The sequence below is a fragment of the Chenopodium quinoa genome, unplaced genomic scaffold (assembly GCF_001683475.1).
Source record: "Chenopodium quinoa cultivar QQ74 unplaced genomic scaffold, ASM168347v1, whole genome shotgun sequence".
Classification (NCBI taxonomy): domain Eukaryota; kingdom Viridiplantae; phylum Streptophyta; class Magnoliopsida; order Caryophyllales; family Amaranthaceae; genus Chenopodium; species Chenopodium quinoa.
Window position 1 is genome coordinate 1200415 of NW_018744290.1, and position 27399 is coordinate 1227813.

General features: G+C 35.9%; 4 protein-coding genes and 1 long non-coding RNA gene across 7 annotated transcripts; 4 read left to right on the forward strand and 1 right to left on the reverse strand.

The window, feature by feature from the left end:
• Window positions 1–227: 227 nt before the first annotated feature.
• On the forward strand, window positions 228–2764 carry LOC110695141 (ABC transporter I family member 10, chloroplastic-like). Its single transcript, XM_021872362.1, has 6 exons — window positions 228–412; window positions 570–741; window positions 1262–1348; window positions 1963–2088; window positions 2191–2313; window positions 2401–2764. Exons 1-6 carry the CDS (start codon window positions 339–341, stop codon window positions 2608–2610), a joined length of 792 nt encoding a protein of 263 aa, XP_021728054.1. The 5' UTR covers window positions 228–338; the 3' UTR covers window positions 2611–2764.
• LOC110695142 (50S ribosomal protein L10, chloroplastic-like) lies at window positions 2748–6100 on the reverse strand. The gene is made up of 2 exons (XM_021872363.1): window positions 5325–6100; window positions 2748–3123 (listed from the first exon to the last, which is right to left on the reverse strand). Exon 1 carries the CDS (start codon window positions 6027–6029, stop codon window positions 5343–5345), a length of 687 nt encoding a protein of 228 aa, XP_021728055.1. The 5' UTR covers window positions 6030–6100; the 3' UTR covers window positions 2748–3123; window positions 5325–5342.
• A 1407-nt stretch (window positions 6101–7507) lies between these two features.
• On the forward strand, window positions 7508–14173 carry LOC110695144 (GDP-mannose transporter GONST1-like). Of its 3 annotated transcripts, XM_021872365.1 has the most exons (10): window positions 7508–7605; window positions 8046–8125; window positions 9729–9957; window positions 10110–10249; window positions 10333–10462; window positions 11425–11523; window positions 12589–12743; window positions 12970–13086; window positions 13391–13488; window positions 13574–14173. In XM_021872365.1, exons 2-10 carry the CDS (start codon window positions 8115–8117, stop codon window positions 13633–13635), a joined length of 1041 nt encoding a protein of 346 aa, XP_021728057.1. In that variant the 5' UTR covers window positions 7508–7605; window positions 8046–8114; the 3' UTR covers window positions 13636–14173. The 3 variants fall into 3 exon arrangements, with proteins under 3 accessions (XP_021728057.1, XP_021728058.1, XP_021728059.1); XM_021872366.1 differs by lacking the exons at window positions 7508–7605; window positions 13391–13488; window positions 13574–14173 and adding an exon at window positions 13165–13309 and having other exon boundaries at window positions 7613–8125; XM_021872367.1 differs by lacking the exons at window positions 7508–7605; window positions 8046–8125 and having other exon boundaries at window positions 9867–9957; window positions 10168–10249.
• A 1716-nt stretch (window positions 14174–15889) lies between these two features.
• Window positions 15890–17481, forward strand: LOC110695148 (probable gamma-secretase subunit PEN-2). The gene is made up of 2 exons (XM_021872370.1): window positions 15890–16212; window positions 16873–17481. The coding sequence occupies exons 1-2, from the start codon at window positions 15930–15932 to the stop codon at window positions 16911–16913; spliced, it is 324 nt and encodes a 107-aa protein (XP_021728062.1). The 5' UTR covers window positions 15890–15929; the 3' UTR covers window positions 16914–17481.
• A 2599-nt stretch (window positions 17482–20080) lies between these two features.
• Window positions 20081–21218, forward strand: LOC110695149. Its single transcript, XR_002506028.1, has 2 exons — window positions 20081–20192; window positions 20619–21218. It is a non-coding gene; the product is annotated as an uncharacterized LOC110695149 (long non-coding RNA).
• Window positions 21219–27399: the final 6181 nt, after the last annotated feature.

The following is a 27399-nucleotide window of genomic DNA, read 5'->3' on the forward strand; positions in this document are numbered from 1 at the left end:
TAGACATTTAGTCCAAGGTTAGTACTAATATTAACAAATAAATAAGAGCAATTACTCAAAAAATAAATAATAATCGCAAAACTTTGATTGGCATACATGCCAATGCACAACTTTGACAATAAATGTATATAATAATCTAAAAATATTTTTACGTACAACATATGTTTTTTTATGTATTATATTTGACGTAAGCATATAAATAGTGTAAAAGTCAAATTGTTGCGATTATTTCGAAATGGAGGGACTAGTATACTAGTATATAATCAACATTTATTCAACAAGTTTTCATATAAAATAAAGTTCCTTCAAGTGAGGTTGGTAAAAGCAGCCATCCTCAAATGAATTTGCCCATTCTCCTGCGCACCCCAGCACCTGTCCTTCCTCCTCTCAAGTGTACAGCATTTATCTCTAGGTTCATCTTTCTCCCTAATAATCTTCTCTTTCAGTCAGGCATTTCATCGAACACCTTGTGTGCACTCACTAAGAGAATGTTCCCTTTGTTTTCTGTTAAAAATACTACTGTTTCTGATTTGTGATGGGTTGTTTGTTTTACATTCTCTTTATTACAGAAACGTAAGTACTGATCAGTATGCTATATGGGGCCAAAACTTGAATTTTTCCATCAAAACCAAGCAAGGTGGAACCTTGCCAATCCTTAAGAATTGCTCAATTCAGATACCTTCTGGCCAATTATGGATGCTTCTTGGACCTAATGGGTGTGGCAAATCTACCCTTCTGAAGGTTAATATCAATCTTTATTGCTGTTTATTTTTTCTTTGGATTCTCTGAAATATACCAGGTTTTCTGGGTTTGTTGTTTATGATTTTCTGGGTTCATACATCAAGTACGAATTATATGGTATGCAATTATTGGATTAAGGACAGATTAAAGTAGCCTATTTTATCAAACTATAGTAGGGATAAGGTTGCGTATATCTGACCTTTCTTGCCCTGTCCCAGCCTGAGATTAGGGAGGGAGCTCTTTAGTGTAATTGGAAATGTTGATATTGGGTTTCTAGCTTATTGTTTAAGGTTATTATTGGTTCATAATTTTTGTTGCAAAGAAGAGGTTCCGCAAGTTAATTGGAAGTAGCTATGACCTATGTGTTACTGTAGGGGACGGGGTAAGGTTGTGTACAAATGACCTGAGTTGCCTGTCAAAGGCGATGTAGCCTAGGCATTGGGGTAATGTAATTCATGTTGGTGTTGAACATTGGGTTAAGCCTAAGCATATGTGGTTTTGATTGGTTATATTGGTGCAGATATTGGCTGGCCTCTTGAAAACAACTGATGGGAGTGTTTATGTTAAGAAGCCAAAAAGCTTTGTCTTTCAGAACCCAGATCATCAGGTCAGTTGTGGCAAGCTTCTTTGATTTGAAAAATGTAATCACATTCGGGTTTGATGTTGTTGCTGCATTTGTCAAAAATCTTGTTTTTTGTAAGTTTGCTTTGTATCAAAGTGACCATATAAAGTAGAGTGCCTCAGTTTGCTACTCTTATTAATGTGAAGTATCTTAGCCATGATACTAGGAAAGTACCAATGTCTGGTCTCTAGACATCTGAACATGGTATACTAGAATTTGGACCAAAAATTGACTTGACAGTTTGATTTTTTGATGGTAAAAAACTCAGATCACTGATCTTTTATATGTGGTGAAGAAAATAAAAATGGTATCTTGGAGAATGTTATTGAAAGTTCATGAATGTGCTCGAAATTACTGCATGGGAGAATGTAATTTATAAATATTCTTCTTATATGTTGTGGGCCACAAGAATATATGGAATGTGATGCACACTTTTTTTTTCTGAATCGAGCATTTGATGATATAAAAATGTAAACTAACTGCTTAGGTTATTATCAAACCAGGAAATGAAAGGTTAATCCAGTAGATCAATTTTCTTGCCAGCTTGAGCAATCTATGTACTTGTTTATCTTGTGTAAAGGTTAAGTCATCTTTGACAGGTAGTGATGCCTACTGTGGAAGCTGATGTTGCATTTGGTCTTGGTAAATTTGATTTGACCTACGAAGAAGTTAAATCAAGAGTTGGGAAAGCTTTGGATGCTGTGGGCATGTCCGAATATTCACAAGTAGGTCTTATACAATAATGTAATGTCACAGCGACACAGCATATGCCTAGACTTCATGGCTGATGCTTAATACAAGTATAATTTTTTATTGGATTTTGCTAGAGGCCAGTTCAAACTCTTAGTGGTGGACAGAAACAGAGGGTTGCAATCGCAGGAGCATTAGCTGAAGCATGCAAAGTACTGTTGTTGGACGAGCTCACAACATTTCTGGATGAAAGTGATCAGGTATTATATTTCAAGTGATTGACCTTTCTGCATTGAAGAAAACAAAATTTGGTCATGTACTTGACAATGATGCTTTCTCAATGATAGATTGGAGTTGTAAAAGCAGTGAAGAATTCCCTGACAAGCTCCGGAGAAGTAACGGCATTGTGGGTAACCCATCGTTTGGAAGAACTTGAATATGCAGATGGTGCAGTATACATGGAAGATGGGAGAGTTGTGATGGATGGTGATCCTTCTTCAATCTTGGATTTTATTAATAGACAGCAAGCCTTGTACATTAATCAAATAAATTCCTGATTGGCACTCCGTACATGTTAGATTGATTGCGTTGTAGACTTGCAGTAGTGTTGTCCGTTTCTACGTGTCTAATATCTACGGTGTTTTGCTGCTGGTATTAACAAATGTATTGCACATTGCTTTTGAGAACAAAAAGATGATTTTTCGTTTAAAACTTTCATTCCTGACAAAGATCAGTTAAGCAACACACCGCCATACAACATAGGGTGAAACCAAAAAATGTGAACCCTGAAAGCTAACTGCGCCATACAAAGTATGAGAGGCCAGAATTGCCATCTATTCATCAGGTATAATTTTGAGAAAAAAAGTTAAAAAAAACTCCATAGTTGAGGCAACTAATCTTATATCAACCCTCATTTATCAGAAAAAAATGATCATAACCTAAAAATATACAAAACTTCAGCTGCTTTTATCAGACAGGCTGTCTATCCAGTGGTTGGGATCACTGATTTGCAGTGCCACTGGTCCGCTGGAGACCCTTCTTGGTCCTCACCAAAGATTTTTCTTCACCACCTGATCATGCACAAAATTCTCTAAAATCATAAATAATTAAAGAGTATATGGTGCCATAAACCTTTCCATATATATATGCAAGAAAACACACACATATACATTTATGTACATTACCCCACTAGTACATGGCTGACAATAAGTTATTCAGTTGCGTCTAAAATTCCAAGGGAATTACAATAGAAAAAGGTAAAGCCAACAAAACAGTTTAAACTCCATGTTAAAAAAAAAAACAAAACACACACACACACACACACACACACACACCCACATACAACGAAATTGTGATGAAGATTAAACCCAAAATTGGCATGATGTAGCACAGCATACAAATTTAAATCAACGGTTGAAACTAACAGCTACGAAACTTCTCCCAGAATCATGCATGTCAATCCTAATTATTGTTATTGGTGAATTCAGATGGTCTGGCACAATCATAGTAAACAAAACAAAACATAAGGAGCACAAATTGAATTGAAGGATCTCTGTTGAAGGCAATGGATCTTGAGTTCGACTGAGAAGCAAAAAAGGAAGACGTTACGATATTACATCATTAATTGATTGATTCTAACCCAAACTTTACGCTTTTATCTAATGCAGCTTCCCAGTCAAAACAATTGGATATTCATTAGATTAGTTGCATTGCTAACAAAATTGAATTATACAAGTAGGAACAAACAAACAGCCATCAAAATTGACCAATAAGATCATACAAAGAAGGAAATTCTCAAAGAATTGGTGCACCAGCAATCTCAGAACAAATCCAGACCTTATGCAGCAAATAGAACAGTCATTGTCACATTGAGCTTGCTCACAAATTCACAATTTAGTGAAGTCTAGCTCAAGCAATGTAGTTTGCTCCTACAGCTACTAAGTGTAGAACAAGGCACTAGACATCTTCCTAGCTCTTCTCTATGTCTTACTTCACAAAAAAAATATCCTAATGCACTTATGCAACCAGATTGGGCTATACTAAATGAGGCAGTTTTTGCTCAAACTATTTATTACTGTCAGATGGGACTACAAACATATTGAAGAATCAAGATCAAGCTATAAAATTCCATAAAATAAAAGCTGTTTACTTAAGGAGCTCGGAAATTGATTGCTGAAATAGAAGTACTCGGTTACATCAGTGCACAACTGAAAGCACAAACAGAAAGGATGTGCTAGTGTCAAAGAGAGAAAGGATGTGCTAGTGTCTAAGAGAGAAAATTCAAGGAGACATAACTAAGCTATGAGGCACTTCAAGTTCTTGGCATTCCAACAAATTAATCAAGAGTTGCAACTTCAACTAGTAATTATATCTAAGAGAGGTATGTCCTTAAAAAAAAAATAAAAAAAAATAAAAAATCTAAGAGAGGTATAAACTTACAGAAAAATCATCCAATCATAATACTAAGAAACATAATTGGCATTAGGACAGGACTACATGGGACAAACACCCAAAATTAGAAAAGTTGATCCCCAAAATCAGGCAACAGATAGTGGCACACATGACATTACCTGTCAATCCATAAGGTGAGGCAACTTACACAGGTACAAACTAGGAGATGTTTAGACAGCACCCAAAGTCAAAAGCTAGAACTCAGGTTGAGCAAATTAAATTCAAATTGCCAGGCAATGGAGAGTCAACATCACAATGCAGGATGGAATCTGCTTATACGATGTTCATTGTTTGATCCAACTTTTTTACAAATTAACAAGAGTCTATCCTCCTACAGACAATACAAAACCAATTTTCCGATCCTCAACTACTAGCTACTCATAGTTGCAGGTAACATACTGATCTCATCCTTTGATCATCAATCAACTCCAGAGTAGTGGGGTAAATAACCAAAGATATAGGTTCTGGCAGAAACTTTTCCATAGATACAAAGATTAGTGACAACGACTAAAGCCGAGAGCTTAGCACTTTGCATTCATTGGACAATACATGCACCCTTTCTACATTCATTTATTATTACAATCAATCACTGTCTTCCTTCTACAATAAAGCAACACCCCAAAATGGTGATTTGTCCATATAACCAGCAACATTGTTCAATATTCATTGAATCACATTACCACTCATCAATCAATACTTCCCTTTTGTCTTGATCCCATCAACATTGCCATAATATTAACTCTATGTTCATCACAAATCTCAAATGTTATCAAAATACACTAAATTATGACAAAAAGATCACTATAACAAGAAATTATACCTCAATTGACTCTCTACATCATTGAGCAGGGCTCTCACTCACATCCTTAGCCTCAGCCGCATCCACATTACCGGAATCCTCAGCACAAAACCCTTCCAACACCGCCATCAAAGTCGAAGACGGTCCGAAAAGCGATCCAAGAACCATCCCATTAGCCTCCATCTTAGAAGGGGTACTCTGAAACACCTCCAAATCCAAATGCCCATAGAGCTGACCACCAACAACAGCCCCAGGAAAATCATTAAACTCCATTTTTCCTTCTTTAACAGCAGATTTCACACCCCCTAAAACGGGACCCACAGCATCTTCCTTTTTAACAAAGAGCAGAGAATTCATCCCCTTCATACAACCCCCTAAAACCTCAAATTGGGTGCCAGAAAAAGCCTTGGAAACAAGAGAATTCTTGACAAAAACAAGCTTAGCAGCAGAAGGGTCAGAAGAAAGAGGGGTTTTAAGGGGTTTGAATTTGTTGGCAGAGAAGCCATGGCAAGGGAAAGGGGAGACAAAGTAGGAATCTTGGAGGTGGGTTTTTAGGGTTTTGATTGCTCGGAGTTTTTGGTGGAGTTTGGGTTTTGGGAGGGGTTTGTATGGGACCCACTTTGCGAAGTGCCGGAGTTGGTGGTGGTTGAAATGGGTTAGGGTTTGATGGGTAGTGGTGGTGGAGATGGTGGCTCCAACGGTGGAGAGAGAAAGTTGCAGTCGCATGTTGTTGTAGAGAGAGAAACAGAGAGGGTCCTCTGTTTTGAGTGCTTAATTTGATTTGATGGTAATAAAATTGCTAATTATTAAAAAAAAAAAAAAAAATAGTTCTAGATCAATTTTTTTTAAAAATGATTTTTTGATTAGAAAGAATCACTAAGTTTACATGACAATTCACTAAAATGATTTATTATTGCCAAAATATGATTTTTTTTGGTTAATTAGGTTTTTCCTATGTAATTAGTACAATAGTAATTTTGACAAGTCAATTTTGAGCCTTGATTTGAATAACAACGATCACTAAATATCGGTTAACGAGAGTATACACTAAATATCAAAGGGATATAGGAGTATGAACTGATTTGGCTAGTGGAGTCGTTAAATTGTTGATGAGAAACTTGGTCATTGTTTCGTGAAACATTTATGTTTGAGAAAACTAGAATGTACCTGTGTTAATGCACGGGATATAAATGTAAGTGAAAATAATGTTAGAAGCTAGGAAGCATGAGTACTTTGTAATTCAATTTATCATGATTCCTGTATCGGACACGCCATACGCACATTATCCTTATGAGTATTCGATTTATTTATTTTTTTCATTTCATTTGAATAACAAACTAAAATTTATCAAATATCATAAAATCTTCTTCTTAAAACATATATTAAGTGTTGGTCAAAAAAAAAAAAAACAATAAAAAAACACATATTTTAAGTATTAATTAACCAAATCCATATCCTCTATTTTTAAACTAGCGTATCACATACAAGTCTCATATGTACTTCTTCTTGTGCAACCTAGGTTGTAAGTTATAGTAAAAATTTTGTTGGAGGCTACACGAGTATTTTAATTAGTCAAAGTTTAGCTTTGTTACCCCATAAATTTGACGTTTTACAATTTGGTCTACACTAGTACAATGGGATCATCATTTTGCATTAGTATATTCACCATTTTAAAAAACAAATCGTCCTTTAACAAATTACTAACCAGTAGCAGTAGCCATAGCCATACCCATAGCCACAGTCACAACCACAACCACATACAAAGTTTATTTCAAAATTTATCATCAACAAATTACTATGGAGTATATAAATAATCTACAAATGTAATTTGGTAACAAGTACATGTAAACAAAATATAATTCAATCATTCTACATCACATCTCATCTTACAACTCAACTAATTGTAGTTAATTTTACCATTTTTTTTAGAATTTTAAACAACATAACATCTACGTAAACTTAAATGCCGATTAAAAATAAAAAATGCAACATAACAATAAGTACAACATATACTAGTAATTATTCCTGTAAAAAAAAATAAAATAAAAAATAACATATACTAGTAAATACAATTGAATGAATGATGCGAATGGCTCAAATTATGGACTACCTAATCGAAATATCGAATTAATTTGCATTGACTACTAACTAGTACACTAGAAGTATTTATTGCTACTATAATTATTGCTATTAAACAATTCCTTTATACTTTAGGGGAAATCAAAATGCGAAGAACTTTTCTCCATGGGAGGAGATATTTGAGCAAGGCCTAAATCTAGACAAACTTCAACATGCAAAAGTGGTAGGAAGCAATCACAATTCACACTCTTTTGGACTCTTTTCATTTCCCAAGCAAATTTTAATTATTTTCATATTATTATTCAAATTCAATGCCAACAAATGCTTATTGACCAACCCATCATTGGACCTTTTCCCCGCATAAAATTATCAAACACTTGACAACCAAATTCCAATTTTAAATACATCTTCTTTCTTCTCATCACTTTCTTCTCATCACTTTCTTCTTCTTCCTATGTTCAAACCTTCCAACTCATAAAGGAAACCCAACTCAAAATTCAATCTTTATGCCCCAAATTGTAGTCTGGTTCTTAATTTTCTCTCAAATCTAGCCTAGTTTTGAAGGATTTGTTGTTAATTCCTTAGAAATAGTGTTTCTCAGTGGAAATTTGCAAATGTACTGACTTGTTTTAGCTGATATAATTCTGGGTTTTCATTTGCAAGATTCAAACTTTTGTGGGCATGTTGGATTTCCCTTCTATATAAGCAGCTTTGAGCTTTTTTTTGGCCCAAATGGGTTCTGGGTAATTTTTCTTTCCTTGTTTTGTTGAGTTCTTTTGGAAATTATTGATTATAATTTGTGTTGTTTCTGTAATTCAATTTGTGGACTGTCCTTTATTTCCTTTTTAGGTTTTGATTAATTGTAGGAAGGTTTTTAATTGATGCAATTGTATGATTGAAGGGTAGTTATTGAGAAACATTTTGTTGTTCAGCTTTTGTTTTAACTGCTTTAGTGGGTAGGATTTTGTCACAATTTTACTGTTGTATTTGGCTTTGGAACAATGGATTATGATATCTTGTGATTAACTGTTTGAGTTACTTGAAGTTGCTTATAGAAATGGTCGTTTTTGTTGATTGCTTGTGAAAATAGAGTTTGAGATAATGATTAATAATTTGATTTCACCCTTTCGTCCGACTTCATCATGAAGGGGCCAAAGATTAAGCCTTCTAAGGGGCCGGACAGTGTTTGGGGGGGGGGGGGGCAGGGGGGGATTGATAAGGTGCCCTTTGAGACTTTCTTTCAATTTCTATGCTTTGTTGGTGAAGGTTTAAGTTTGGTTGATAATCAATTTAGCAAGTCCTTGATTTTTTTTGCCAAGAATGAAACCCTTATCTGGCCTGACAAACCAAATTCTTCGTGTTTCCAGATATCTGGATTCAGTAACACTGCAAAGATAAATCATGAGTAGTGATTCTCCAGCTCTTTCACATCAGGGTTTATGGCTTTGACTTGATTAATCCTGTTTCCATTGATTGGATGATCTTTGTTTACAATTTTCTTCTTTGCAATATTGTAAGCAGCCTTTTTAGTTTCGTCCCCTGGGCCCTGGTTGCAGGAACTCATACTCTTAAGTGCAATTTATTTATAGAAACCAAAAGATTTTGTTACTATTACCAGGCTGGCATAGCTATGATGATGGATTTACTAGTCATTAATTTTTTTTGATTAGAATCATAAGTGCCCAAAGGGCGGTCAATCACAAAAGAGTATTCATTGGGAGATTTGGGTAGAAAACTTTGGTATAAACTTCTGTAATTCAGATGACAGAACTGAGTCAACCCAAACTCTAGATAATCTCCTTGTGGCCCTCGATTATGAAACTGTTGAACCGCTCTCTGGTCCTGTCGAAAGATAATTTTCAAACCTAGAAATATGGGCCAAGCTAGTAGTCACCACAGAAGCATACCTTCTTCATTCTATTGCCAGTGTCGGTCTTTATCTTGGAGTGAGGTTAGAGGGAGAGAAGGGTTTGAAATACATGACCTTACGGTCCTTAGCCTTTTTTGCCATCTGTGGACATCTTGTTATACTTGGTAAATTGCATGTGTCATGAATATTCTATGAATCTTGAATGTTGAGAAAATGAGTTATTCTCTTATCAACTAAGCAGAAACCTGCATTAATATGTTTCTGTCTACAGTGATCATTTTTCTAACTCTCCCTTTATTTTTTTTTGGTTCATCTATCTTATCTAATATTCCTCATCTTCTACAGTTCTACATTGGATTCCAAGAGTTTTAGTAGTTTTTAATGAATTTCAGTGAAGACATCTCCAAGCTCTTTTAGCTTTAAGCCTGAAGTATCTCTGAACTAAACTGTCAATTCTGTGTTTATTCTTATGCCAGGCCATTTTTGTCTACAAGGCCTTCTGACAATGAAAATGATGTGGAAAATGGTATCTTGGGAAGAGAAAAAGATAAAGCTTTGCGGACTAGCAGATCGGTTAAGATACCTAACCAGGCCTTACTGTCTGGGGCAGCTTACTGCATTTCGTCCTGCAGCATGATACTCATTAATAAACTTGTCTTGTCCAGCTATGACTTCAATGCCGGTATATCTTTAATGCTGTACCAGGTAATTTTATTTATTTTTGTGCTCCTATTAGTTCGTTAACTAGCCATCTTTATAAGCTTGGGAGATCTCATTTATGAATTTATAGTAGATTCAAAGCAGTGACTTTGCATATTTCTCTGCAAAAGCTTATGGTTTTTTGGTTTTCGTTGCAGAATTTTGTTTCTGTACTTATCGTGTCTGCATTGTCCATTTTGGGTGTTGTAACTACAGAGCCGCTAACATGGAAGCTAATTAAGGTTTGGATACCTGTGAACATTATCTTTGTTGGGATGCTCATTACAAGCATGTTCAGGTGAGTAAAAAGCAATTTCCTTTAGTCAGTGACAGAATACAATGCATTTCCCCATCTTCAAGTTGAAAACTGTCTTATTGCAGCTTGAGATACATTAATGTTGCGATGGTTACAGTCCTCAAGAATGTCACCAATGTAATGACTGCAGTTGGTGAGATGTATCTCTTCCAGAAACATCATGATAATAGAGTCTGGGCTGCTCTATTTTTGATGGTATATCTCAAATCTGAAAATTTGTTCAGCTTCTATTTTTCTGTACATTTTGAAATTCAATCATTATTTTTAACTTTTTTTGGCAAACTATCATTCCTTTCTGCTGAGATTCCTGGCCTTGTTATGTGTTCTTCTAAGTAGATTTAATCATATCCCGAACATATTTGGTTTATCATTCAGTCAAATTAGCTCCTGATACATCTTCTAAAGTTTTGAGATTTATATGAATCATATAGTGTTATTGTAAAGCTCTAATTTGGAACTTGTAGTTTCAATTTCTCTCTGCCTACTCTTATCTTCTGTGGTTTATTAGTTTTTGCCATGGCGCATGATTGTGGTCAAGTTGGATAAACCAGCAATTGAGGCCTCTTTAGAGTGGTAGAGGGCTAGGAAACTCAAGTGTGATGAGGATTAATAAACTCTATACACGTTGCCCTTACAGAGGATGCTCTTGACTCGACATCCTTTGTTCTGTTCCACTCGAATTAAAGAAATTAAAAAAAAAAGGATTTTCAATGCGAGATTTCAAAACGATCTTTGGCTCTGGAACTGAATCATTTCCTGCAAAGGTGTTCAAGCTTGTAGGAGGGTCACTACGCCTCCGTCTTGAACACGTTCACGAACGCACTCGGAGTTCCGGAAGTTGAATACTCAATGAATTCAACCCTTACTCCATAAACATTGCAGTAGAAAAATGAGAATAGGGATACCTTTCTTGTCCAGAGAGGCAGAGACCATGGATCTCCCTCTGTTTGTGTTCGAAGTGTGCAAGGTGTTTGGATGTGTCTGTGTAACATATTGCTCAGCTAATTAGCTTTTACAAATGGATTTAGGGTTGATTAACATTACTTTATACTACATAATACCAATTGATATCTTGTTATTTTAGTTATTTTATCTTGTACACTTTAGATTTTAATGTGTGCTGTGCTTTTGGAGATTAAGCGTTTGTCTTTCTGCAGATTATTTCAGCCATTTGTGGAGGAATCACTGATTTAACCTTCAACGCTGTTGGTTATACATGGCAATTTATCAACTGTTTTCTAACTGCTTCATATTCTGTGAGTTCAATATCATTGTTATTTCACAATTTGCTTGTGGTGCATTTCATTGTGGATATACAAGTAATGTCTTATTATCTCTCTAGAAATCATCTTCTTTTCCAATTTTTGTTTGGTTCATTTATTACACCTTATCCTTATAGTGGCATTCTGATAATTCACCCAAAAATAAAAAAATTTGCCTTTGCTTGTTTTCAATGTCACAGCTTCTTATAAACGCCTTCTTTCCAGCAGTCTTAAGTAGCAAATTATGATATAGATGCTTATGGTGAGGGAAAATGATTTTTTCTATAGAACTTGAAGCTTTTTGCATAAATCAATGTAGAGCTTTTTAAAAGGTTGTAATGAAGAACTGTAAGCATAAACCTTGGGAATTCTGCTACTCTCCAGACAAAATGATCCATATTTTGTAGAGCATAAAATAATTTTTCTTTTGGTTTGACCCACATTTTGCTTACACATTCCTCATATCAAGACTGTCAAGGGACAATTGGCTGTAAACTCTAGAATTGACTTCACCTGGGCCAGTAGGCTATTTTTCATCTTGTGCCATTTCTTTTGTAGTTGCAGTCTAGTGAATAACCCTGGCTGCTGCTACTCAATAAAGCTTTTTTTGTTTTACTTCATTTGTTGGGAGTTATGCCAATATATTCGTCAAAATTTGGGCCATAATAGAGAACTCGTGCTCTATCATTGATGACATCGTTTCAACTACCAAAGTTGTTGAAGGGAAGTCAACAAAGTGACAAACTATGTGTTCTCATAGTTCATGCACATGGTGACACGGCTCATGTCAAGAGTCAAGATTGCCCTAGAACAAGTACGAAGTAGTTGTTAGTTTTTAAAATGACTCCACCTGCGCCACTCAAATATTGCTCCTCTTAGTGTATATATTCTCATTATATGTATGTCTTGTACAACATTTGTAGCTGAAATATAGTGAATAATGCTGGTCACTGCACCTCATTAATGCTTCTACTTTGCCCAGCATATTTTGGGTGTTATGCTCAATGCTTTTGTCAAAATTTGGGTATCAATTAAGCATTCATTTGTGCTTTGTTACAGTTGACATTACGGCGTGTCATGGACACAGCAAAGCAAGTCACTCGATCAGGAAATTTGAATGAGTTTACGATGGTCTTGTTAAATAACACTCTCTCAATCCCTTTGGGTGTCCTGCTTATTTTCATATTCAAGGAGGTGGACTATTTATATGAAACGTGAGTTGTCTATTGCCTATGCAATGTATATGCTGACGATTTTATGTCAGTTTTGTTTTCCTCCCTTCAAATTAAATCTGGATCTGTTGGCATATATACTCTCTATATAGTCAGCTTCTGAATTAATTAGTGTATGATCATCTGTAATTTTTCATTTCGTAAGAGTCCCTGTAGAAGGGGCACTGTTTTGTTGTGGTTCTAACTCTTCTTTGGATGTTACTGACAGCCCGCTTCTGAAGTTGCCGAGTTTTTGGTTGGTTATGACACTAAGTGGATTTCTCGGTCTGGCTATCAGCTTCACTTCTATGTGGTTTCTACATCAAACAGGGGCTACCACATACAGGTAGGCTGCATTCTTCATATTTTCTCATTGGAGACCAATCTATTAAGCTTTTAACAGTACTCGTAACTTCTATACCAGGATAAGTCAATGTTGCTTAGAGGTGGAAGGATCGTTTAGAACAAGAAAAAATTAGGAACATACATGATAGTTTCCTTATGAGTCTTATTATGTTCTTTCATGAAACCTTGTGCTTCACAATCAATATAGTATTCTGAAGCTTTCTTTGAATGACCATGAGAATAAATTACAGGCTAAATGATTTTAATGGTTTTTGCTTAATGGTTGATGTTGCTGCAATTTACAGTCTTGTTGGTTCTCTCAATAAAATTCCTCTCTCGGTTGCTGGAATAGTTTTGTTCCATGTTCCTACCAGCTTGCAGAATTCTACTAGCATTCTATTTGGTAAGGAGACTCCCCTTAGAAAACGATGTAGCAATTATGTTTTTCTAACTTGTTGACGAGTTCTTTCTGCCTTCTCGATATGTAGGTCTTATAGCTGGGGTATTTTTCGCTCGAGCTAAGCTAAAGGAAAAATCTCAGTCTGGATAGTTGGAATCCCAATTCACTTGTGTGCCCAATGGTGGAAAGTTTCATGTTCACAAAAATCCTGCTTTGTTGATTGGATTGGTTCTTGTATCTTGCGCAATGAGTTGAGTACTTGAGTTGAGCAGCCTTTAGAGAGGAAAAACACGAAGATGGAGCATGTTTATTTGTACAGGACAACCGAGTTTCCATATGAAGAAAAATGGTTGCTTTGTTGATAGCTGGGATGCAATGCTCTTCCGGCGTACCAGTATAGTAGATCAAAGGCATTTGTGCCCTGGCATCGAGCTTTTGCATCTTTAGCAAAGTATCTACAAGTTATTCCTTTCTGATTCTTGTTCCAATTAATCCTTTGGTATTTTTGGCACAAAGGAAATTTGTAAACAAACTATTAGGTGAGGGTCGAAGACCTATTTGAATGTAATCACAAGCTGAACTATATAAAATGAAATGCAAAGTTTATCGTAGTATGTTCTTAGTTTGAAAGCCTCTTCTCACAATTCGCTTTCAATATCTAATATATTCCCTTTTTTTATATTTACCATGCATGTGTACTCATCAATATCACAAGTGTATTTGATTACTATTTTCTCTCCTTTATAATATTTTTACTCCTTTCTGCATACTTGTGCTTGTGTAATGCAAGTGTTTGATTTTAGTAATAAGTTTTTGAAGGTTAAAATCATTCATATGCCCAAAGTAAGTGTGATGGCTTAAGAACATGAAACACTTCCTTTTCTTTATCAATGACAATATAAGAATTAGGGGAAAAAAGTTCAATCAACCATTTTGCGACCTTTGTTTATTTAAATGTCTAAGGGTATATGGACATTTATAGATATTTTTTATGCTGGTATCATTCATTCAACTATTGTTTTATTATAAAAAGTCAAATATCCCTCAATTATAAAAGTTCAATTCGCTTTACGTTTTGGATGTTTAAACATCGCTCCCTTTTTACTAGGTAGCGGTCCCATTTTAATTTGAATACACTTATTTACCCTTCTTATAAAATATACAAATCACCTTTCATCTTTCATATTTTACTCCACTCTTTCATCACTTTCTGATAAAAAAATAACATTCACACACTTTTCTATTATAAAATCAATAAAATTCAATTTTTTTTTTGTAAAAAAAAACCTAGAACACATCCACACACCACTAGATCTACATTAACAACCACCAAGACGAGGTATTACGTTTGGTTAAAAAGGGAAAGGTAATAATAATAATAAAATGCTTGGAAATTTTGGAATTCCAAGGAAGAAACACCTAGAATTTTCGGATCCCCTTGGAAGATCCGAAAATTCCAAGCGTTTCTTCCAAGGGCTAAGGGGATCAGAAAATTCCAAGCGTTTCCCCCTTGGAGATCCAAAATTTCCAAGCGTTTCTTAAAAAAAAAAAAAACTTTAGATGACGTACCATATGCTCCGACAAATGCTTCGGTGTTGCAAGGTTGTTGTCGTCTATCGTTCGATAGCTGTGAAGAAATATAACATAATTTTTAAAAATATTTTGAATTACGGCGTCTTTGTGGTGAGGTCGGTGAGGTACAGTTGCACATGGTAAAGTATAAGGGAATCTAATAATGAAATTAAAGTGAAAGGGGACTATAGGGGGCCATTTTATAAAGAGGGCAAGTTCGTACATACATGTCAAAAAGGAAGCGTTACCCGGTAAAAAGGGGAGCATGGTTTAGCGATCAATTTTAGTTTATACACAAAGCTCTTTATTACCTTACTCCATCCCGTTATACATTTTCACTTACTTTCTCTTCCTCTTCCTCTTTTCGTATTTCTCTCATTTGTCTTTTATGCAATATCCGATGAACATCTATTTTTTTTAAGCAAATTTTCAATGAACGTCTTTGTTTTTTTTAGGCAAATCTTCAATGACGTCTTTTTTTTTTTAAGCAAATCTTCAATGAGCGTCTTTGACAATCATAATCTTTATTTTTATATAAATTATATTGATAGTTTAATAAATCGCATTAAAATGAATCCACCATAATTCAAGTGAATTTATTTCACCTATTCTAGCTATATCTTTATTACTCATTTTTTGACATTTTTCTTACATCCACACCTGTGTTAGTATATCCAAAGCACTATACTCCCCCTTACATCCAATGAGCATTGCCAGCTAACCATGTACGCTAATACTAGTATACTGCGTATAACGTATGTGAAAGGTTTACGAATGGGACGCATTATTTTTACCTATTCAGTATTCTGATTCACAGCAATATAAATACAGTATTATAGTAATTAGATATTGGTGTAAGGCAAAAAAGAAAAATGGAGAGATCAGGGGAAGGGGGTTCATCATCATCAGTCTCAGGAGAATCAACTCTTCTTCCTCTCCAAAATCCCAACATCTCAGCCAATTCAACGGCAATTAGGAGACCTCGTTGGCCGACGATCGACGGTCCAATTGGACTTTCTGAGGAAGAATCGGTTGTATACGCTCGCCGCTTTTACAAGTTTGGATTTTTGCTTCTTCCTTGGCTTTGGGCTGTCAATTGCTTCTACTTTTGGCCTGTTCTTCGTCATTCTCATTCCTTCCCTTCTATTCGACGATGTATGCATTCCCTCTTTCTCTCTCCTCAATTTTGTCAAGTTTTTCTTGGAATTTCATGAATTGGGTGTGTTTAATTTGATGAATTTTGTCTGTTTTGATCGATAAATTTTGATGCCCATTTTAAATTTGATGATTTAATGAACTGGGTTTGCGTTTGATTTCAGCTTTGTTTAGTGAATTGTCGCATTTGTGATTGGGAATATAAGTAACCCATTTTAGCTCCAAAGAGGCAAAGATTACATGAAATGGGTTTGCTTATGATTTCAGTTTCCTGTAGTGCAATGTCCTCGTTACCCTTCTTCTCCTAGCTCCATGTTCATAAATGGTAGCTTGAATTAGTCAATTAAGTATACTTACTTTAACTTGTGTCAAAATATTCATTGGTTATTGCAGAAGCTAATTGGTAAAATCACTATCAATCAGAATGTTACAAACTGGACTCCTGATGGTTATGTTGTAAGTAATTAATGAGTGTTTCACATAATCACATGGTACATAATTGTTTTGACTCATCCTAAATCCTAATCTATGAGAACAAATGATGAACTCCCTCCGTCAAGAATTATTTATTATGTTTGTTACAACGTGTGTGGGGGGGGATTGATTTTTGACGACACTCTTGTGAATTGTGATGTACTGATGTATGATATGTATTACCAGCAGGCTGTAGTTACAATCTACAACTTCTAAAAGCATCGTAGAATTCGAGCACCAGGGTGGAAGTTGGGGTGGACATGGGCATTAAAGGAGGTCACAAGGACTAGGATAGGAGGCCAAGCAACACATCAAGGAGATTGCTCAAAATCTGAAGGAAACATGCCGCATTGTTGTAAGAAAAGCCTCACTGCTGTAGACTTGAATCCAGGAACTCCCTTCAACCAACAAATTGAAGATTGTTGTCGAGGTGGGGTGCTTGCTGCATGGTCTGAAGTCTGAACGACTGGGCTAGATCAAGCTCATTCAAGAAGTGCTTTCTAAATCGATGTGGGACAAGCAGGCACTTCCTATAGAACTGTCAACACGCCCAAGAAATTCACATTCAAGGCACCAGGAGGTAGTTATGGCTGCCGTCCTGCTAATATAGTTAGGCCTACTCGGTTTCATACCGCTGAAAGGAGGAGAATTACTCAAGCTTGAAGTAAGGCCTCCTTATCTTTCACCTAAGTTTCTTACTCCTTAGCTTTGGATATTTGACATATTTGTCATGCACTAATCAGTTTTCACAGATTCCTATTGAAACAAATTAATGTGGCTCATTATTCACATCTTTGTTGATACTTGACAGTGACTTGGAATGTTACATCGAATATTCTAGCATCAGGAAATCTCTTGCGTGAGTCGAGTCATAGAGAGGATCAAGCAGCCCCGGCCTAGGGATGGTGTACATTACTTTCCTAATCATTTCACCACTTAGTTCAAATAAATCAGAGTTGGATGATTTAATTCCCCTTCGAAAAGTTAGATCAAAGAAAAAAAATTTGAAAGAATTTTGTGTGTCTCAATGCAAAGCTTGTAGCCTTGTAATTTTTATGCTCCATTGTTATGGCATTTAATCTTAATGCTAATTTCTCGGTCTGATGATTTTCAATCTTGGCTAAACTTATCAGTTATACTAGATAATTCTAATACATAAATTATAGCTGTCAATCTGTCATTCTTGTAACTCCTAGTATCCGTCACCCAATAGAGCTTGAGTACGGGCCTCTTTATCCCTTCAATCGACATCAATAACATATACAGGCATACAGCACTTACATTGCAAATAATCACTATTCAGATTACTAGCTAGTCAAAGCGCTAGCTAAAAACACTGTCGAACAGACCCTTAAACTGATATGTTAAACAAGTACTCTAAATAAATAGAGTCAATTCTAACTTATTTAAATGATACCTACATAGTTTGACTTCAGACTTTGGAGCAGCTTACACAGTTCACATATTCACATTAGCACATGCCCACATGGTCATCCAAACCCTGTTGCACTATAAAACTATTTAGATACTGAAAATCAAGTCAAGTCAAATAATGCTCTGCCACTGAGCAATTAATAACGACCAAGTTTCTAAGAAGACTATTAAAATTAGCCAAAACTGATTGTTTCAGAAACTTCTTTACACAAACTTTTTTGCAAATAGAACCTGGTATTAATCAGAATCATGAACAGATTGGACATATTGCAAATCTTGAAGTATGCTTTTATGTCTCTTGTTTACCATCTCTATCCGATAAACTTTGCTCTTTCAGTTTCAGGTTAGCTCAATCTTACCCCTCCTTATATCTACTAACTGCACTCTGACTGCTTTGTTATATTCCTGCTGTGTATGTAACTGCTAAGAGTTGATCCTTTGGTCGACTTCTGAATTATATGGGCCTGGTGGAAGGGATTATATTAAGTTCTAGTTAAACGCAACTTTTCTGAGTTGCAAAATTCAGAATTAAAATATATGAAACAAACAACCTATAGTTTCCTGACAGAAATTGAGATAATGCACGATGATTGTGCAAACCTACCAATGAACATGACGCAAAACCAAGATATCTGTCACTGTGTTGTCCTTTTTGAGAATCAGCCACCAAAAGCAGCGTCTGCCCATCATATATATTTGCTGTTTGAGGAGGATATGTTAATGTATCTTATCATAATATGCTGCTCCGTTTGATTTTGCAGAGATTGTGGATTTTTGTTGTTGTGCACTCCTCATGGCTTTCGTGGAGTGGATATTCAGTGCACTTCAAGACTACTACTCGCCATCCCAAGTTGCCATCCCCGAGACCGACACGGCCAGTGATGGCCATTTAGCATTTGGTGACCCTCAGGAAGACGATATTATCATTGGCTCGTTGCCTACATTGACAGAAACTAAGCCGATGTAGTTCTCCCCTGGAGTCTTGCCTTATTGCGTGGAACACCATCCGCTCAAGTTCCGTTAGAGCACTAGTTTGCTAGGGTACAGTGTACTGCAGTGCATCATCCTCTGGGTTGACTCCTAGTTAAAAATATTTACCATGTATATTTACCTTTAATTGTGAATGGCAATTAGTTTAGTTGGTTAAACTCTTAGAGGGTGATATCTAGGTACAGGGATTAAATCAGTATACATCAGTTATTGTCTTGTCGCTTGCAACTCTCTTTACATAAAAAAAAATATATGTTTACCTTTAATTACCTTTGATTTTAGCTTTGAAATTTATTTGGTAGTTCCAACAAAAAGAAACCCAAAGTCCACCACATTCAATTTTTATAATTTAAACCCAAGTACAATTATCAAAATTTGTTTGAGCGATTGAAAGCAAAGATTATAGGACTTGTTTGGGGAATTACCGAATTATGTACTACTATTTGTACCTTTGAAAACCTAACGCAAGAAACACAAAACATAGACTTGCACTATTGTGGTCAAAGCTCGGAGTACATAATCAAGTTTTTGTAAAATTATCCCTTCAATCGACATCAATAGCATATACAAAACTTACTTTGCAAAAAATTATTATTCAGATTAATAGCTAGTCAAAGCACTAGCTAAAAACACTGTAAAAGTTAATGTCGAACAGACCCTTAAACTGATATGTTAAACAAGTGCTCTAAATAAATACAGAGCCAATAGTCTAACTTGTTTAATATTTCGATAATACCTACATAGTTTGACTTCAGACTTTGGAGTAGCTTACACAGTTCACATACTCACTAGCACACCTGCCCACTTGGTCACCCAAACCCTGTTGCATTATAAAACTACTGAAATACTGAAAATCAAGTCAAGTCAAATAATACTCTGCCACTGAGCAATTAATAACGACCAAGTTGCTAAGAAGACTATTAAAATTAGCCAAAACTGATTGTTTCAGAAACTTCTATACTCGAAACTTTTTTGCAAATAGAACCTGGTATCAATCAGAGCCATGAACAGATTGGACCTCTTTCAGTATGCTCTTATGTCTCTTGTTTACCATGTCTATCAGGCAAACTTTCCTCTTTCAGGTTAGCTCAATCTTATCCCTCCTAATATCTACTAACTGCTTTGTTATATTCCTGCTGTGTATGTAACTGCTAATAATTGATCCTTTGGTGGACTTCTGAATTATATGAGACTGGTGGAAGGGATTAAGTTCTAGTTAAACGCAACTAACTTTTCTGAGTCGAAAAATTCAGAATCAAAATATATGAAACAATCAAACAAATAACCTATAGTTTCCTTGCAGAAATTGAGACAATGCACAATGGAGATGCAACCCTGCCAATTAATGAACTTGAAGCAAAATTAAAATATCTATCGCGGTGCTGTTCTTCATGAGAATCAGTCACCAAAAGCAGCGTCTGCCCACCATATATATTTGCTGTTTGAGGAGGATATGTTAATCAATTAATGTATCTTATCATAATATGCTGCTCCGTTTTATTTTGCAGATATTGAGCATTTTTGTAGTTGTTCAGTCCTTGTGGGTTTAATGGGTGTGATAGTCAGTGCACTTCAAGGCTATTGATAAGAAATTTTCATTTTTATCTTGATGCTAGTCAAGCTAGTGCATCAGCAAATTGATTCTCATCTCTGGGAAGATAAATAAATTCGATTTCAGGGATTTGTTTGGTCAATTGTTTGAGATATTCCTGGAAAAGAGCAAGACTTTCACTGTGAACTTTCCATTTCCCGGATATTTTGTTGATTATTAAGGAGGAATCACCATAAACTCGAAGCTTCTAAATGTCTAGGGATATTGCTTCTTGTAGACCCAAAATGCATGCTTCATATTCAGCGGCATTGTTGGTGGCCTCAAAGACTAGCTTGATTGATATGGGAGTCTGCAATGAGGGGGTATTAGGATAATATTGGATAATATTATCTCTACTCATAATCTTATCTTTTAGATATTATTATCTTGGTGAAGTATTATCTTATTGTAACCTGATTAGGGTAGGATTCTTGGACTATAAATATTGTATACATTGATTTATTGTGATAATGAGAAACACATTGATATTGGTTTTTTTTTTTTTTTTTTTTTTTTTTAATTTCAATTTCAAAATATTGTAGCTAGATGCAGAAAGAATGTAGACTGATAGATAAGCCAACGAGCTGCGTAAGATGCTAAATAAAAAGATGTCAGCACGCATTAAGATAAAGGCATCAAGCACATACATTGATACATATATAGAAGGCGAGAAAAGATGATCAGATGATGAAAACTAGAGAACTTAATTCATTAAGACAAAGATGGTAGTAAACATGTAACTCAGGGCAACATACAACGTACATTGATACATAGTTCAAAATAGGAGTAAATGTGATTAAAAAAACATGGTAATTAAAGACAATAACGAAATAAAATTGGACCCGACCAATAAAAGAGTAATTTCAAGTAAGAAGAAATAAGGAGTGCATGAAAATGTAAGTCTCGCTTAACAGCTTCAGTTTTGGGAAACTTTTGTTAACAGCAAGTGCCCGGAAAATACGGATCAAATAGGAACGCAGATCAAACTCTTGATTTTTCCTACCTTGATCTCGTCGTTTTTGGTAATGAAATCTTTGAGACTGATAATGGTAGAATTCGAACAGTACGTTGGTGGCTCAGCTTCCTCCTATGAAATCTTCGCCCATAATGGACTGAGTTTACCTGCAACCGGTTATTCAAGTCAACATCAATAATAAAAAAAAAAAAAACTCAATCCCCCAATCCACTCAGCCCCTCCTTCCCTGACCCCACTGCCAACCACCCCTCCTCCCTCCGTCTGACGGCTGCCAGCGCCCAACCCACCACTACAGGCCATTCCTCCACTCCTACTTCCACTCCGGCCACTGCAGCACAGACCACCTCCCCCACGGATGCTTTTCTTTCTCTCTCCTTTTTCCCCCACCCACCCACACCTTCTTCCCGACAGCCCAGCCCCACCCAACCGGACCAACCCCTCCACCCCGAAATCCCACCCTCAAACCTCACCCACCCCAAAACCCATGGCCCTATCTTTGAATCGAACGCCACCAGCACCCCAGCCCCACCCCACTGGACCGACCCCCACCTCCATTGCTAAACCTGCGTAATCTCACCCCTAACCCCCTCTCGATCTTTTCCACCCTCCCTAACGTCGGCCGATCCTTTTCCCTGCCTCCTCTCTTAGCATCGGCCTTCGCTGGCCGAGATCAATCACACCAAAACCCACCTAAAAACCACCATACGTAACTCAAATCCCCACATTAATCTCCGGAATACCACCATAGTTACCCCAAACCCACCCCCTAATCACCGAAACCAACTCCTAACCACCAAAAACCCACCCCACATTTCTATTCAACTAACTTGAAACCCGTAAAAAAATAGAGAGATGGGCGAGGAGTAGAGGCGGCGGCGGTGGGAGGGAATTGAGGAAAGAGAAAGAGATCGGCTGCCTGCGACCCCACCCTCGAACCGTTGGTCGGAATTAATGGAGGGAGGAAGGAAAGGGAAAGGGAAAAGGGATCAAGAGGAAAGGGAAAAAAAAAAAAACACTTGACCAATGATAAAATGACAAGTGGCTTTTTACCTGATATAATAGGTTGGGTGACCTGTTTGGTCCATTTTGGGAGAAAAAATGTAAACTTCTGTCCAAAATGGGAAGATTTAAAGGTAAGTCCATTCTTAGAGAATCGGGCAAAAATTTCTCTACTCATGTTAAAAAATCCTTTAAAATAAATGCCCCATGTGATGTAAAGTTTTAATAGTGGGAGGCAGTTAAGGTGAATGTTTATCTATTTTTTTTAACCCAAAGCTACAGTTATCTATATTTTTAATTTTAAAAAATATTTTATTTCAAATACAATTATACAATGTTTATCTGTTTTTTAAACCTAAAGCTATTTTTATTTTTTATTTTTTTCCAACCGAACCTACAATTAATTAGTTACCCGAAGCTATTATTTTATTTTTTTAATCTTTTTTCCACCCGAAGCAACGACAAACCTCCGTTTGGCTTTTGGAGGCTCTTAAGTCTTAACTCATACTCGTAAATTGTTGTCTAATGCGACGACTTATTTTAGGTTTTTTTTTTTTTCTAAAATTTAAAAAAAAATAAAAATAAAACTAAAGTCGCTAACGCAAATAAAAATAAAACTTTCAAAAAAAAATTATATTTTTAATTTTTATTTTCAGATTTTTTTTTTGAAAAATGATTTCATTTAACAAAATAATAATAAAGAAAGTTGCTAATTTTAAACTGATTTTATTCGGATGTTATAATATGAATTTTTTAAAAAAAGGTTTTAAAAAAAGTCAATGATAAAATTAAATACCAAAGAAATCAAAGTAGGCAATAATAGAGGACATTTATATAACTCCGTCAGATATCATGCATCTTTTAGTTTTCTTTATACTCAAGCATTAATTTAGCATTAAGAAGCTAACGCAAAGATGAAAGTTACGGTGTATTCAACAATAATTCTCTTCTCAGTCCTCTAATTTAATTCTTTCTATCTTACTTCCTCTTTTTTTTTTGTTTTTCTCATTTCCCCTATCCGGAAATTTCAAAATGTTGTTCTCATTTGGAAACCTTCTATTTTAGTTCAATATTGTGATTGGATGAAAAAAATTGGTTGGGATCACTATCCATGTGATATGTAGCTCATTGGTTGATTTTTTAATTGTTTAAAGCCATGGACTTTAGAAATTGCACTACTTATTTGATGCTCAACCCACTTGCATCATTTTTTAATAGAATCTATTTTTATTTTTAGATTACTTTAAATTATTTTATAGAATCTTAGTGATATTTAATATTGTCTTCGTTTCTTCCCTGATTCCAAATGAGAAGGAAAAAAAAGAGCGGAGGGAGTATGTATTGTTTGGTATTGGTTCCTTTAAAAAACCATACTCCAAAATCCAAATATGGAGTGTCGTGAAATACACTCTATATGTAATTCCTTCTTCAAAAGTGCGAAAAACTCGATTGGAGAACACAGCATGGAATGCAGTAGATTAAAAACATAACCCACTAGTTGATTAAGAAAGGAATTAATGGATTTTAACTGATTAGATTCATAATGTTGCAGATGATGCCCTGAAGCCCGTTATCCTTGCGGTTTATAAGATCTATGTTGCCCTGGACGGTAACATATGCAACGCCTTCATTAATAGAACATACATTTAACAAAAGCGCGCTTATAGTAATTTGAGTGGGGCTTTTAGGGGGCAATGCGTGCGGATAAGAAATACGGAGTACAAGTTACTAACACGTTCATTGGTTGTTATAAATCTATAGTCTAAATTCCCTCACATACACACTCCTAGCATATCAGATCATAACACAATTACTCCTTAAATATTCAAGGAGATGATGAAACTGAAGAAGTGGGCTGGAGTGCTTATTATGCTGCTTCTAACTATGATTTTGGTGAGCACCTCCTCATATGCAAAGGCATGTTTACTAGTCGATCAAAACTGCGATGTCGATGCCCCCGACTGTTGCCCAGGCACTGCCTGCTATATTAACTGGAATGACTTCTGGAGTGACAAGCCTACTACTTATAGTTGTAGATGGTGCCCAGGAGTGACGGATCAATGCGGTATATTCAACCCGTGTTGCCCCGGCTTGAAATGCACCGGCCTCAATGGTTTATGCTGGCCTTAACACAAGTGTAGTGTACGTAGTATGATCTGAGTGCTACTAGAAAGCTTAAATCTACCATGGTGTGTTTGTGCCTCAATAAAATTAGGAGAAATTCCTATACCTGATATAAATTTATCAAGAGATATTTTTGTAATTTCATTTCTATATCTGATATCATAATGTCTATACATGATATAAGTTTTTCTATATTCTATATTTCTATATCTGATATAACAATACTTATATCTGATATTAAGGTATATCTGATATAACAATACATATATTTGAGATTTCAATATCCGAATATAATTATATCAGATATAAATTAGAAAAGTTTCATAAAATTACTCCTTTAATTACCGTGTTATATTGTAATAAGTTCATTTATTCTATATACTTTTTTAACTTTTTTTTTTAAAAAAAATTTCAAAAATAGGCTTCGAACCAAAATATTTTAAAAAATAAACTTCTCCAAGTTTGAAAGTAACTTAAATAAAATCACTGCCCCAACCTGAATTGCAACCTTTTTTTAATGACTTGTGAAATCGCACTGCTTTAATTTTCAACCCAGTGTCAGCCCCAGCCAACTAAACCGCTACGTGAGGCATCAATTTTGGTTTAAATTTTTTTATAAAAATTTACGAAACACTCTGAGCCAGCCCAATTCATGCTGACCCAAAATAGTTGCCTCAAGCAATGATTTTCTCCTAAACTTGGATTAGCTTATTTTTGAAAATATTTTGGTTCGAAACCTATTTTTAAAATTATTTTTTACATAAGCTTAAAAAAATAAATAAATAACTAACTACCAAGTTTTTCTCAATGAAGTTAGTTCCATTATTAGCGTTAAAACTCTTATACTTCGTATGAAAGTATTATATATATTTATATATAGAAATATTTTTAAAACATGACTTAATAAATCAAGTTCGTTAGATTATACTTAGAATTCAATACATTAATTTACTAACTTAATTGTTGTGCTTAGGAGGAAAAATTACAAGAGAAAAAGTATTTAATGTACTCTCTTTTAATAAACTAGGTAAGTCCCGGCATTATGTATGGTTGAAAAGGGAAAGGTAATAATAATAAGGATATTTTAGATTTTAACACCTGACAAAAATCCGAAAATGGTTTTTAACACCCCAAAAAAAAACTTTTATTTTAACACCTGACAAAAAATATAAAAATGGTTTTTACCACCATTTAACTGATTCCGTTTAGGAATCCGTTAAGTGGGTTCATGAACCACGTGTCGCTTTATTATTGGCCAAAAAATAAAAAAAAATTAAAAAAAACTTAAAACTACCCAGCCACCCTAGCCCCACCGCCGCCCCACCACTGCCACCTTCTTCTTCAGCTTGACCCACAGTCGGCGACGCAATGACCGGCGCACCACCTCCCCCTCCCTCACTGGCCGACCTAAACCCATCCCCACCCTTTTCCCGCAGCCCTAAACCACCCTAGCCCGACCACCGCCATCACCAGCCACGAATTTTTGGCCGTTGATTCAGCCACGAATTCGGCCATCGATGGCCGAAATCGGCCGGTTAAGGCCACTCAGCCCCAAAACCAGTCGATTTCAACCATTAATGGCCAAATTGCCGGCGTTTTTGGGGAAGGAAGATTGCTCAGCCGCAAAACCACCACCCTTGAAATTCGTCGTCGTTTTCTGGGCACAATTTTCGGTGGGGGTTCTCGAATTTTGGCTGCGGGAAGCAAGGGTACGTATTTCTGGTGATAAGGAAGGTTCGGTGGCGAAACCCAGTGATGGGGGGCTAGGAGAGGGTGGTTCGGGGGTTAGCCGGGGAGAAGGGCCACCGTTGGTGGCTGCCTTCTGGTTGTTTGAGTTTTTAAAAAAAAAATCTATTTTTTTTGTTTTTTATTTTTTTTATTTTTTGAAAACAAGTAAAATGGTGACACGTGTCACTGTGGACCCCACTTAACGGAATTTTTGGACGAAAAACCGTTAAGTGGTGGTAAAAACTATTTTTATAGTTTTTGTCTGGTGTTAAAATAAAAGTTTTTTTTTGGGGGGTGTTAAAAACCATTTTCGGGTTTTTGTCAGGTGTTAAAATCTAAAATATCCTAATAATAACAATAAAATGCTTGGAAATTTTGGAATTCCAAGGGAGAAACACCTAGAATTTCCGGATCCGCTTGGAAGATCCGAAAATTCCAAGCATTTCTTTCCAAGGGCCAAGGGGATCCGAAAATTCCAAGCGTTTCCCCCTTGAAGTTCCAAAAGTTCTAGGCGTTTTCCCCTTGGAGCTCCAAAATATCCAAGAGTTTCTTAAAAAAAAAAAAAAAAAAAACTTCAAATGACGTACCATATGCTCCGACGAATGCTTCGGTGTTGCAAGGTTGTTGTCGTCCATCGTCCGATAGCTGTGAAGAAATATTACATAATTTTAAAAATATTTTGAATTACGGCGTCTTTGTGGTGAGGTCGGTGAGGTACAGTTGCACATGGTAAAGTATAAGGGAATCTAATAATGAAATTAAAGTGAAAGGGGACCATAGGGGGCCATTTTATAAGGAGGGCAAGTTCGTACATACATGTCAAAAAGGGAGCGTCACCTGGTAAAAAGGGGAGCATGGTTTAGCGATCAAT

Bases quoted from the DNA above. Each gene is read 5' to 3' on its own strand.
- LOC110695148 (XM_021872370.1), top strand. From the start codon at position 15,930: ATGGAGAGATCAGGGGAAGGGGGTTCATCATCATCAGTCTCAGGAGAA. The intron at 16,213-16,872 runs GTATGCATTCCC...ATGTATTACCAG, and splicing joins CTTCCCTTCTATTCGACGAT to CAGGCTGTAGTTACAATCTA.
- LOC110695142 (XM_021872363.1), bottom strand. From the start codon at position 6,029: ATGCGACTGCAACTTTCTCTCTCCACCGTTGGAGCCACCATCTCCACC.
- LOC110695141 (XM_021872362.1), top strand. From the start codon at position 339: ATGAATTTGCCCATTCTCCTGCGCACCCCAGCACCTGTCCTTCCTCCT. The intron at 1,349-1,962 runs GTCAGTTGTGGC...CATCTTTGACAG, and splicing joins TTCAGAACCCAGATCATCAG to GTAGTGATGCCTACTGTGGA. The intron at 2,314-2,400 runs GTATTATATTTC...TCTCAATGATAG, and splicing joins TTCTGGATGAAAGTGATCAG to ATTGGAGTTGTAAAAGCAGT.
- LOC110695144 (XM_021872365.1), top strand. The intron at 11,524-12,588 runs GTGAGTTCAATA...GCTTTGTTACAG, and splicing joins TTCTAACTGCTTCATATTCT to TTGACATTACGGCGTGTCAT. The intron at 12,744-12,969 runs GTGAGTTGTCTA...TGTTACTGACAG, and splicing joins GTGGACTATTTATATGAAAC to CCCGCTTCTGAAGTTGCCGA.